The sequence below is a fragment of the Primulina huaijiensis genome, unplaced genomic scaffold (assembly GCF_012295235.1).
Source record: "Primulina huaijiensis isolate GDHJ02 unplaced genomic scaffold, ASM1229523v2 scaffold5913, whole genome shotgun sequence".
Classification (NCBI taxonomy): domain Eukaryota; kingdom Viridiplantae; phylum Streptophyta; class Magnoliopsida; order Lamiales; family Gesneriaceae; genus Primulina; species Primulina huaijiensis.
In genome coordinates, this window is record NW_027360836.1 from 470,063 (window position 1) to 481,007 (window position 10,945).

The window sequence follows — 10,945 nt, forward strand, 5'->3', positions numbered from 1 at the left end:
CATAGCGTGATAGCGCAGGGTTGGAGATGGCCTTATAGCCTACATTTTTTACAAACGATACAAGTTGCATCAACTTTAGAAAATTGAGACACGTATGCGCCTCTTCTTTTGACAATCAAGCTCCCGTAATCACTCATTGATGGTATGAGAGACCTATAAATACCGATAATTGAGGTCTCTAAGCACACCTCATAAGAATAAAATACAACATTTACATAGACTGTTGAGTGCTTAGAAGACATCAATCGAAAGAAATCATAAAAACTTACAAATAATTCGATGACAGGAAGCAACGCATGAATATATTAATACAGGAATTTCGAAAATTTTTTTAACAAACATCAGATCTGACACCTACCCGCATGCTTGCGATAAATAGCGGACGAAATCCCATGCAAAAACACACAAAAGTGAAAAACATGGAAGACACAATAGTCTTGTATCCAGCACCGGGCAGCGGCCACTTGATCTCCATGGTGGAACTCGGCAAGCTCATCCTCAGCCGTGGCCATTTCTCCACCATCCACATCCTTGTAATCGCCGGCTTCAACGACGCCCCCGCTACAGCTGCATATCTCCGCAACATCTCAGAAACCTACTCTTCCATCATCCTCCACCGCTTCCCTACTGTCCTCAATGTCAACACATCTCCGGCAGTCAGCTTCCTTGCCAACATGTTTGGCTTCATTCGCCTTAACACCGTTAATGTACACCAAACCCTACAAGAAATTTCAAGAACATTCAAAGTTCATGCACTCGTTATCGATTTCTTTTGTGCTTCAGCCGTTCCAGTTTCTGAAAATCTTGGAATTCCTGTATTTTTCTTCTTCACTTCTGGTCTTGCCGCTCTTGCTGCTTATCTGCATTTCCCTACAATTCACAATCAAGTTGATAAGAGCTTTAAAGATCTTTATGATACAAAATTTCAGATTCCGGGCCTGCCGATGCTCCCTGCAAAACACATGCCCCAGCCTGTTTTGAATCGAGATGAGCCCGTTTACTACGATATAATGTATTACTCCCATTGTTTGTCTCAAAGTAGTGGGATTATAGTGAATTCATTCAATCAGCTTGAGCCCATCGCTATGAAAGCCGTAATTGACGGCTTGTGCGTCCCCGATGGGCGAACTCCCCCAATCTACAATATTGGGCCATTGATTGCTGATTCTTATAGCAAGTTCAACAATCATGGTGATCATAATCTGCAGCATTCTTGTTTATCATGGCTCGATACACAGCCGAGTCGGAGCGTTGTTTTCTTGTGTTTTGGCAGCATGGGAACTTTCAGTGGTGATCAAGTGAAGGAGATAGCAAAAGGATTAGAAAGAAGCGGGCACAGGTTCTTGTGGGTGGTGAGAAAACCTCGGTTGCATGAAAAGATCAAAGAATTTGGAGAGGTCGGGGAATTTAATGTCATGACAATAATGCCTGAGGGGTTTCTTGATAGTACTAAGGGAAGGGGTATGGTGGTGGAATCGTGGGCACCTCAGGTAGCGGTGCTAGAACACCCGGCTGTGGGTGGGTTCGTGACTCATTGTGGGTGGAATTCGATCCTGGAGGCGGTGATGGCCGGTGTTCCAATGGTGGCGTGGCCATTATATGCTGAGCAACACTTAAACAAGGCGGCCGTGGTGGCGGGCATGAAGATGGCGATTGCGGTGGAGCAGAGGGGAGAAGATGGATTTGTAGTTGGAGAGGAAGTGGAGAAAAGGGTGAGGGAGTTGATGGATCATTCTGAGACAAGTGTGGAGCTGAGAGAACGAAGCCATGAGATGAAACTGACGGCAATTGATTCCTTGGGAGACATGGGTTCTTCCACTGCTGCACTTGACAAATTGGTACGTGTCTGGCTTGGGAACTGACCTGCTCATCTTATTATATATAATATTGATATTCTGAATATAATTATAAAATGTGGTGTTGTATTATTGCTATATATTTTTATATGGATGTTTATGGAAGACCGGTTTGTTTTCAAAATAATGTAAAATATCTTCTCAATTAATGTTAAAAAAAGATATTAATAATATGAAATAAGTGATGATGATTACAAGGTTTTTTTGTACATTGTTGGAGTGAAAGTGTTTCACTGTATTTGCTATATAACTATTTTTAGTTAGAGGTTAAATGGCAAATTATAATTTGGTATGTGATTTGAGTTTTTTTTATTTTTTTCGTTTTCGGACAATTCACGATTTTAATATATTATTTTCAATTTTTTAGTCTTATTTCTTTTTCTCCTTTAGTGACATTAAAAAATAATGATACAACACTAAAAATTAAGGCTAATGTGCCCGATATTATGTCATTGTTATGGCGAAAAAAGAATGAAATTATATGTAACACAAATTAGATTGTATGTAACACAAATTAGATTAATTTCTTGAATTAACTGACTATGCGCCCAAAAATTAAAAAAAAAAGTATAAATTACATAAATAAAAATATAATTTCTGCTATATTAAATCTTGTTCTTAAATTTAAAATTTTAATTTTTATACCATCGACCGTGTTGAGACACTTTAGCAGTGGTGTAGCATGTATATTGTGCCGATTTTTCTAACTCGATTATACACATTTGCAGACAAAACACAATTATTTAAAACATTTAATTAATAATATTGATATATGCACAAATTCGACAACAAATTTCAAACACAATCTCTGTGCCAGTGACTCGCCGGTTGCTTGAAATTTCACAATCACATAATGATAACATTCAGAAGTCTCGACATATTTCTTCAACAATCCTCCAAATAAAAATCTACCATTCCCATGTCAAATAAATTAAATAAAAACAAAAGGAACCTAACCGAGACCAAAACATCAAGATTTATAAGTTAAACAGATTTCGCAGTAAAATCATGCCAAGAGGGTAAATAGGAGAGGCAAAATTGAGTCTTCTGGCCATTTTTGTTCCGTCCTTAGTTAGTTTCTGTAAAAAGATAAATATTTTGGCGACTCTGCAGAAGTGGTCTTCCATCTATTGCAATGGGCAATTAACTTCCTGTAAAATAATGGCCAAACCCGAGTTCTCATTGCACATAACTAACATTAGTCACATTTGATGTTTCGGTAAATTCTCCTGACAAACAATCTAGAGCCCAGATATCCAACTGCGCCTGAAATTTCACAGCAGATAAAATAGTTATTAACAATGTATAATGCTGATAGGAAATAACTTCTAGCTGCAATGATAAAAGTAGCTCGTTCATGCCTCGGTGAAGGATGGAATAAAAGAACGAACAAACTTACCACATAGTATTCCCAACCCAAGACAGAACATCAAAGTGTATCCAAAATAAAAGCTGGTCTGGAAGAAGCCAGACATCTTAGTCTTCACGTGATAGTAATACACAGAATAGAGGTACACATAAAGAGCAGTAGAAGCAGCAGAGAAAAATGAGGTCCATTGCCAGTGATAGTTCTCCGCATTCAGCAAGAAATAAGTCCCAACAATTGTAACACAAATAGTGACGATGATCAGAATTACAAACACAAGGAGCATGAAGCCGTAGACATAATAAACCTGAAAACAACACAGCAAAGAATTACACATATGGCTCCCTTAATTACCCAGGTAGAGGATAATGCATTTAAGATCCTTGGCCAAAACTTGATTATTCATGTCAAAAGCTATAGGTTTATGACAGTTTATTCAAGAGTTAATTCTTTCAGCCACTTCCTTCGAATGGCAACATATATCAAATTGTCCGAGATTTACCAAGGAATTCACTCGCTTAAGGCCAAAACAGACCACATTCCAAATAACGTAACCTTTGAGACTGTTCGGATCACCTTATAAATTGTTTCAAACATCTTATGAGAGGGTTAATAAATTATAAGATACTCGCAAGTAAGTGATTGTTAATTTCTTTTCAAAAAAATCTTATGGAAATAAAAAAATAAGCTATAAGGTCTCGTTAAATCTTTTATAAAAATAAAACCCAGCCAATTTGTGTTTTAAGATATCATAAAATTTTATTCAAGATCACTCCAATACTTATACAGAATCCTAATTATCCTCCGAATTCTTTTCCCTCAACAATTTTCTCTTCTACTAGATTTGTTGCAGTTCCCTCTCGATTTGTGTTTCTTGAATGAATGACTTTATCCAAACATTTTTAAGTAGTAAACTATTATAGCTTTATATGATCCTTTATTCTCAAACTATAAGAACCTACCGTATCTGATTGTACTTTGTACTGTATAAATGGGGCCAAAAAGAAACAGCAAGTAAGCAAAACTCAGTCGCCTGATTCTTAAATCATTTCTGCAGATGCTTCGATGAAGAAAGAAACAAAAATTACCTTGTAATTCCAGAAGGAAGTGAAGACAAAATACATTTCAATGAAAATGCTTCCAAACGGAAGCAGACCACCCATGAGAGAGATTACGGATGGTGTGAGATACCATTTCTTCTCAGGAATTGGACGGGGAATTGTCTTAACTCGGCAAGGATTGTTTGGAGTACCGCTCCAGTTTCTTCCAACAACAGTACCAAGAAGTGCCAATGGGAAAGAAATAAAACCCCAAATGATGAAAACAACCACAATGGTACCAAAGGGTATAGCAGCTAGCGATCCATAAAATATGGCAATAGTGTTCAAGACAAACCCAATACCAAAGCACATGAAAGGAAACAGTGATGCCGTGAGGATCATTGACTTTATCCATTTTTTACCTGAATAATCATTTAGTTTTATAACAAGTTAAAGAGGTGTGACAGTTTATAAGTGAAGGAAATTTTAAGCTACAATAAAAATTTAAACACCATAGATGGCAGTAAAAAAGAAACATACCCCCATTTCGAGAATACATGCCACCACTCACATAACCAGCAATGAATGAGGTGAATGCATAACAGATGATAAAGGTCGTGACAATTGCTCCTCTCCTGATATACAAGACAACAGCACGTTATATCACTTGAAACAAGTCAGATTGAGTATAACAAACAAATAGAAAATGTTCTAATATCTTAGAGCAACTGACACCATGATAGTGCGAACCAAAGGAAGATGAATTTCATGTAGGTAAAAAAAAAAGGAAAAACTACCGACTCAGAAACGTGGGAAAACGTAAAAAGTGTTCAAGAAACAGGAACTACGAGGCAATCATCGAGGGAGTTGAAATCTATAATGAGCCTTATTAACATTTTGATATATATGTAAATTACTATAAATCATATAGGTAGAGAAAAAAATGTCGTAAAATTTAGGGGTGCACGTTGATGCAAAGTCATACAGAGTGAAATCAATTATTTAATGCCTACTGTAGACAAAATAAAGGATAATAACATCACTGACAATATAGATGTCATACATGATTTCTATTGGACGTCTAAAATTTAAATTTACAATTTTTTGATTCATTGTTTTCCTTCTTTCTGGAAAAGGTTAGGAGATTGGAGGCCCTGACAGGAGAAATTGACAGACCACCTAAACTATAACAAACTCATAGGAACAAGAATGGACCCGATAATTTGAATTTGTCGACAAAGAATTAGATCCAACTAAAAAGTTACACTCCAATAAATTGTTTGGATGTCATATCAACTATTGTGTTTGTCATATGATCTTAAAGTTTCCAACCTCAGGTCGTTGTTGAACATGATACCGACCAAAACAAGCTAGATCTACCCCTTAACTCATTTTATAAATTAAAACAGTAACGAGATCTAAAATCTCAATATATGTATTTGATGTACCCTATATATAACATCCCGATGATTGCCAAAATGATGACAAGAAGTACAAGTGTTGCTAATTGAGCACCAGTGCCAACAACAGCTGAGAGAAGAGCCAAATTTTGTGGAGGCCGAAATACATCACCATGGACAAGTTTCCACCCTGACTCCTCACTCACATCCCGCTCCTACACAAGATGAGTAAGATTTTAAAGGAATTTACTTTATGGTGCAACAAATTTCAGTATACTTTATGCAGACAAAAAAAAAGGTTCAGAAATAACTACCAGCGTCTCAAGATCATCATCTTCCCGAGCATATTTAGCATAATCATTGCGAAGGGTGCGCATCAATATCATTGAAACCAGACCAGTAAGGAAAATCACCATCATGAAAGAATTAAAAACAGAGAACCAGTGGATCTGCAAAATGATGATTACTGGATAAGCTGACTAGGAGGAATAACATAAACTATAGGATAAACTGAATAGCTAGTATATGCTCCCCGTGTTAAATGGTATCTTTAAGGAAAGGTGATCAGACATTGTTTAATACATTATTACCAGAACAGATGAAATCACTGACAAAAGAATATATTCCAATAAATAATTAAACACCTGATGCTCAAAAAAGGGATAGTCTAGATAAATGTCAAAGCGGCGTGCAAACGTTATATTGGTTGAAACCCATTTGACAGAGTAAGACATATCTAACACTCTTCCCTCTTCAAGTGGTTTAGGAACTTCTTGAGTGAGATTGACGTGAATGATCTGCAAGCACAAATATTCAATTTCAGATAGAAAATGTACTTGCACATGGAACATAAAATAATTACTGTGTAAAACAGACAAGACATCTCATTGAATCCACCTGATTTTCATTATATTTGATGATGAGATTCTTATGAGTAAATAGCACATGCTTTGTATCGCGAGTTCTATCAGGAAGCACCTCGCCGATAAAACCTACACAAATGAAGTAAAGTTTACTCACAGTATAACATAACCAACCTACTACATTTATGAAGATATATAAACGTACCCCACAATGGCAAATCATCTTATCGCCAAAGAGCCATGCGCACACACAGAAACAACAGGGGTTAGAAAGAAAGAGCAAGAGTGCAAAATAATAAAAAACATTTTGAGAACTGAAAATTAAAAGGAATAGAAAAATTTCCTAGCCACACTAATGTGGTATGTATCATCTCATGTACGGACTCTACAATCATGGGACACATACCCATAAAAAATTCAAACCAGTATAAATTCTCCACAGCATCCCTGAACTGTTTAACCTTAACTGCGTCCAGTTCAATCTCACAAATTGTAGTCTTATCAACATCTTCTGCAAAAAGATATTGTAGAATGAAATGGCCATGGTTCTGGGAGATGAAAGATCGCAACAAAAAAAAAATTCAGTTAAAGAATATTACTCTTAAACTTTATATCAATTTGGCTATCTATAAGTTCATTCCCACCAAGAACCTCGCCAAGACCACCCCACTTGTGAGCAGCATTTTCAGATGACCGGCAAAATGGGAGGGTGTAATAATTGTAGGTTTCCTGGGGATTGTTAAATGGGCCAACCTTGTTTACCCATAGAGTGACTGGATCACCGGCTTGATACTGCATATTTTGAGATGTAAAGATTCAAAAATGCATAACGTAATCATTCTGTCTACATCACTCAATTGAGAAATTAGATTTCCTCAAAACGAAACTCATCACAAAGACATAAACTTTATGATCAAATCGGACATCATATACACACGTATGTGTTTATACATAAAATCTAGTAATTATAAGAATCAAATCCACAACAGAAAAGGCAATACAGCTAAACGTGAATCAAAACAGAAATAAAAACCAGCATAAAACTGCATGTATACGAAGCACACCAAAAGAAACCTGTTGAACGTCGGGCCGACGACTAGAGACATCTTTTTACCCTAAAAAGGGAAAAAAAAATGAAGAAAAAGGAGGAAAGGAGGGAACTTTCTTCTCCCGTACATACTAGATCAAGTTCCTCTTCTCGCCATAGACATTACCAGTTGTACAAAACTTTGAAAGCCACCAACAATCAAATTCAACCAAAATCACTATAGAAGCAATAAAAAACTACACACCCTGTAACCTAAAGAACAATTGAAATAACCGCGTATGCAACCAGCAAATCAGATAAAGTTCATAAACCGACATCTTCACCTTTCCAAAAGTGGAGGAAACAAGGAATAAGAAGGAGATAATGAAGATGCAGAGTGTTCGAACGGCGTCGCACATCGCTTGAATTTCTCGGTGACACGGAGATTGCTGGATCTGAATCAGTAACGCGCGAAGGGCAAAGATCAAATTTTCTTCAACTCTCACTTCAATTTCTGGTTAGAAATTCAGATCTCAATAGGAACTGGACTGGTTTTCCCGACGAGATATAACGCTTGTATTAAACTCAATATTCTACCCTTTTTTTTGGATCTGATCAATATTCTTATTATATACACAAATACAAAATAAAATTATCTACTCTCTCTATACCTCGGTCAATTTTTATTTTTCAAAAATATTATAATTAGTAATATATCTTATTAGTTTTTAATTTAATACTAAAATTATGATATTTTAGTTGTAGATTATATAAAATGTACTAAAATATTTTTTTATGATGTTTCTATTAAATAAAAAGGAATATTTTTAATTAAAGAACATACAAAAAAAATAAATAAAACTATAATTTTTATATTATGATTGATATGATCATCTAAAAATTCAAATATACTTATAAAATAAATTATATTATGATATTTTAGTTGTAGATTAGATAAAATGTACTAAAATATTTTTTATGATATTTCTATTAAATAAAAAGGAATATTTTTAATTAGAGAAAATATTATTTTTAGCTTATAAAAAATACCATGACAACAAATTTATCTATTCCAAGCATCTTGATTTTAATAATATAATACATATGATATATCTAAATATGACTATGAAAATTCAAGTCATTTAATATCACATGATTGTTTGAGGATTAACATGACGTGGAAACTAATGAAATTTCAAAATATGATATGGTAAAGGTAGAGAATAAAATAGAATTCGATATTTTTGAAAAAAAAAATTGATGTTCAACGCCTCTTGCTAGACAATTCATGATCGCATGTGAGATGTTCGCATGAACATCATGCAAGAATTTAATTCTAAAGTGAAACTCCATGAAATGTTTGTGCCAACATTTTGCTACGCTGATGATTGTACATTTAGTGAAGCCCAGAATAACATAAGTTCTTCTGTATATATCTCATCATTGTATAACATTTTATTCATACTCTTGATTGCATAATGCATAAGATCACCGTCCATTATTTATTCACAAAAATATTAATGAGATTGTCTCACTGTCAATTGAGTGATACAGATATCCCACTCGACCTGACCGGAGAAAAAAAATTTTCACAAAAATTCATATGAGATTGTCTAACGGATCAATTTTTTTGTTTCCCGGTTTTCCTACCCTACCTCTACGGCCATCGGAATCCATGCATCCGACGGTGAAGCTCCCCTGCTGAACGACGACCGTTGACTACAATGGCCGACCAGCAACCCATTCCAAATCCGGTGGCTGGAAATCTGCTGCCTTCATCATTGGTACCTGTCGAAACAGATTTGTAAATCATCAACGGCCTGAAAATTTTTGTTTCTTTTTATGTTTTTTTATTTTGCGTTTTACGAGTGGAAGTGCCTGAGAGGTTTGCGTACTACGGCATAAGTTCGGTTTCAATAAGCTTCTTGACGGGGCCCTTGGGGAAGTCCAAGGCTGCGGGGAATGTGAACTTGTTGTCTGGAATGGCGTTGCTTTTGCCACTGTTGGGTGCCTTTATAGCCGACTCGTTTCTGGGTCGGTACCATACGATTACTCTCGCTTCTGGCCTCTATATTCTGGTACGAGCATTTTCTTTTCATATACAAACTTTATGCGTAGCTAGATAAATCTTACTTCGATTAGCATAGAGATATTTGGTTCACATACTTTTCTCGAATTCTTTTTCCTTGTCTTAAAAGGCTAACGATATTTTTTTCCACTGGTATGGAGTACAGGGACTTGGATTATAATTGTCTGCATCAGCTTTATTTTTTCCATTTGAAGAGTACGATTGCCAAAAAGCTTCAAATGGCACAGCATGTTGTCCAGTACCTAAGCTTCAAGTTAATCTATTTTTCTTCTCTTTGTATGTAGTAGCATTGGCCCAAGGGGGGCATAAACCACGTGTTCAAGCTTTTGGAGCTGATCAGTTTGATGAGCAAGATCCAATCGAGTGTAAAGCCAAAAGCTCATTCTTTAATATATTGGTGGTACTTTTCCTTTTGTGCTGGTGTTTTTTTGGCTCTCGTCATTTTGAACTACATCCAAGACATTCTAGGCTGGGTTCTTGGCTTTGGGATCCCATGTATTGTTATTTGCCTCGCCCTGACTATTTTTTTCATGGGGACTAGGACATACCGATTTCGTACGCACAGTGATGATAGAAACCGGCCCATTTATCAGAATCGGTCAAGTATTTGTCAGAACAGTTAGAAACTGGCAGACTAACCCTACGCCATATCCAGAGAGGAGGAAGCTCAGGGAATTCTGCCTCATGAGGGCATTCAGCAATTCAAGTGAGTAAAAAAATGTTTTCCGCTTAATAATATTTTCAGAAACACTAGAAATGAAATTGCTTTCTGTACAATACAAACCTATCAAAATTATGTCCTTATGCAAAATGCTAATTTGGATTATTACAGGTCCTATAATTTACAGACCACAGCACCAATGAATGTATGGTGGCTTATACCTCAGTATTTACTTTTCGGAGTTGCTGATGTGATCACCATAGTCGGTTTCCAAGAGTTCTTCTACCGTTCTACGACCAGTCTCCTGGCTTGCTGCTGCTTCACTGATTGTGCATGTCTACTTCTGGAGATCATATACTCACAACAGGAAACTTCTTGTTTGATATTATCATTATGAAGGCTACGATTTTCTTGGAGAAACAGACATAAATGATGTGCTGTTCGTTGAACTTGTTGCAAACTATATAGTTTACGATGTATTCCTGTGTTGTTTCGATATGATTTTGTAACCAATCCTGAAAGGTGGACTGGTATGCTAGTGATTTAGGTATTTCTTTATCATTTTTTCTGTGGCTCAAGAGGAATCCTTTAGTTTTCGAAGGAGAATACACCTGAGTGCTGGTGAAATTCTAACCTGGGTGCA

At 36.1% G+C, this 10,945-nt stretch overlaps 2 protein-coding genes and 1 pseudogene across 2 annotated transcripts; 2 read left to right on the forward strand and 1 right to left on the reverse strand.

Annotated features, from left to right (window-relative positions):
* Nucleotides 1-367: 367 nt before the first annotated feature.
* Nucleotides 368-2,032, forward strand: LOC140970435 (UDP-glycosyltransferase 88F4). Its single transcript, XM_073432197.1, has one exon. The coding sequence runs from the start codon at nucleotides 393-395 to the stop codon at nucleotides 1,860-1,862; it is 1,470 nt and encodes a 489-aa protein (XP_073288298.1). The 5' UTR covers nucleotides 368-392; the 3' UTR covers nucleotides 1,863-2,032.
* Nucleotides 2,033-2,684: 652 nt separating this feature from the next.
* LOC140970346 (transmembrane 9 superfamily member 1-like) lies at nucleotides 2,685-8,165 on the reverse strand. The gene is made up of 12 exons (XM_073432016.1): nucleotides 7,897-8,165; nucleotides 7,125-7,317; nucleotides 6,932-7,036; nucleotides 6,731-6,748; nucleotides 6,560-6,654; nucleotides 6,307-6,459; nucleotides 5,977-6,111; nucleotides 5,711-5,877; nucleotides 4,803-4,897; nucleotides 4,311-4,684; nucleotides 3,256-3,529; nucleotides 2,685-3,122 (listed from the first exon to the last, which is right to left on the reverse strand). Exons 1-12 carry the CDS (start codon nucleotides 7,969-7,971, stop codon nucleotides 3,055-3,057), a joined length of 1,752 nt encoding a protein of 583 aa, XP_073288117.1. The 5' UTR covers nucleotides 7,972-8,165; the 3' UTR covers nucleotides 2,685-3,054.
* Nucleotides 8,166-9,276: 1,111 nt separating this feature from the next.
* LOC140970469 (protein NRT1/ PTR FAMILY 5.10-like) lies at nucleotides 9,277-10,351 on the forward strand (annotated as a pseudogene).
* The last annotated feature ends 594 nt before the right edge of the window (nucleotides 10,352-10,945 follow it).

Coding starts and splice junctions, on each gene's coding strand:
- LOC140970435 (XM_073432197.1), top strand. CDS start 393: ATGCAAAAACACACAAAAGTGAAAAACATGGAAGACACAATAGTCTTG.
- LOC140970346 (XM_073432016.1), bottom strand. CDS start 7,971: ATGTGCGACGCCGTTCGAACACTCTGCATCTTCATTATCTCCTTCTTA. Junction 7,318..7,896: donor TTTCCTCCACTTTTGGAAAG/GTGAAGATGTCG, acceptor CAAAATATGCAG/TATCAAGCCGGTGATCCAGT. Junction 3,123..3,255: donor TGGGTTGGGAATACTATGTG/GTAAGTTTGTTC, acceptor GTGAAATTTCAG/GCGCAGTTGGATATCTGGGC.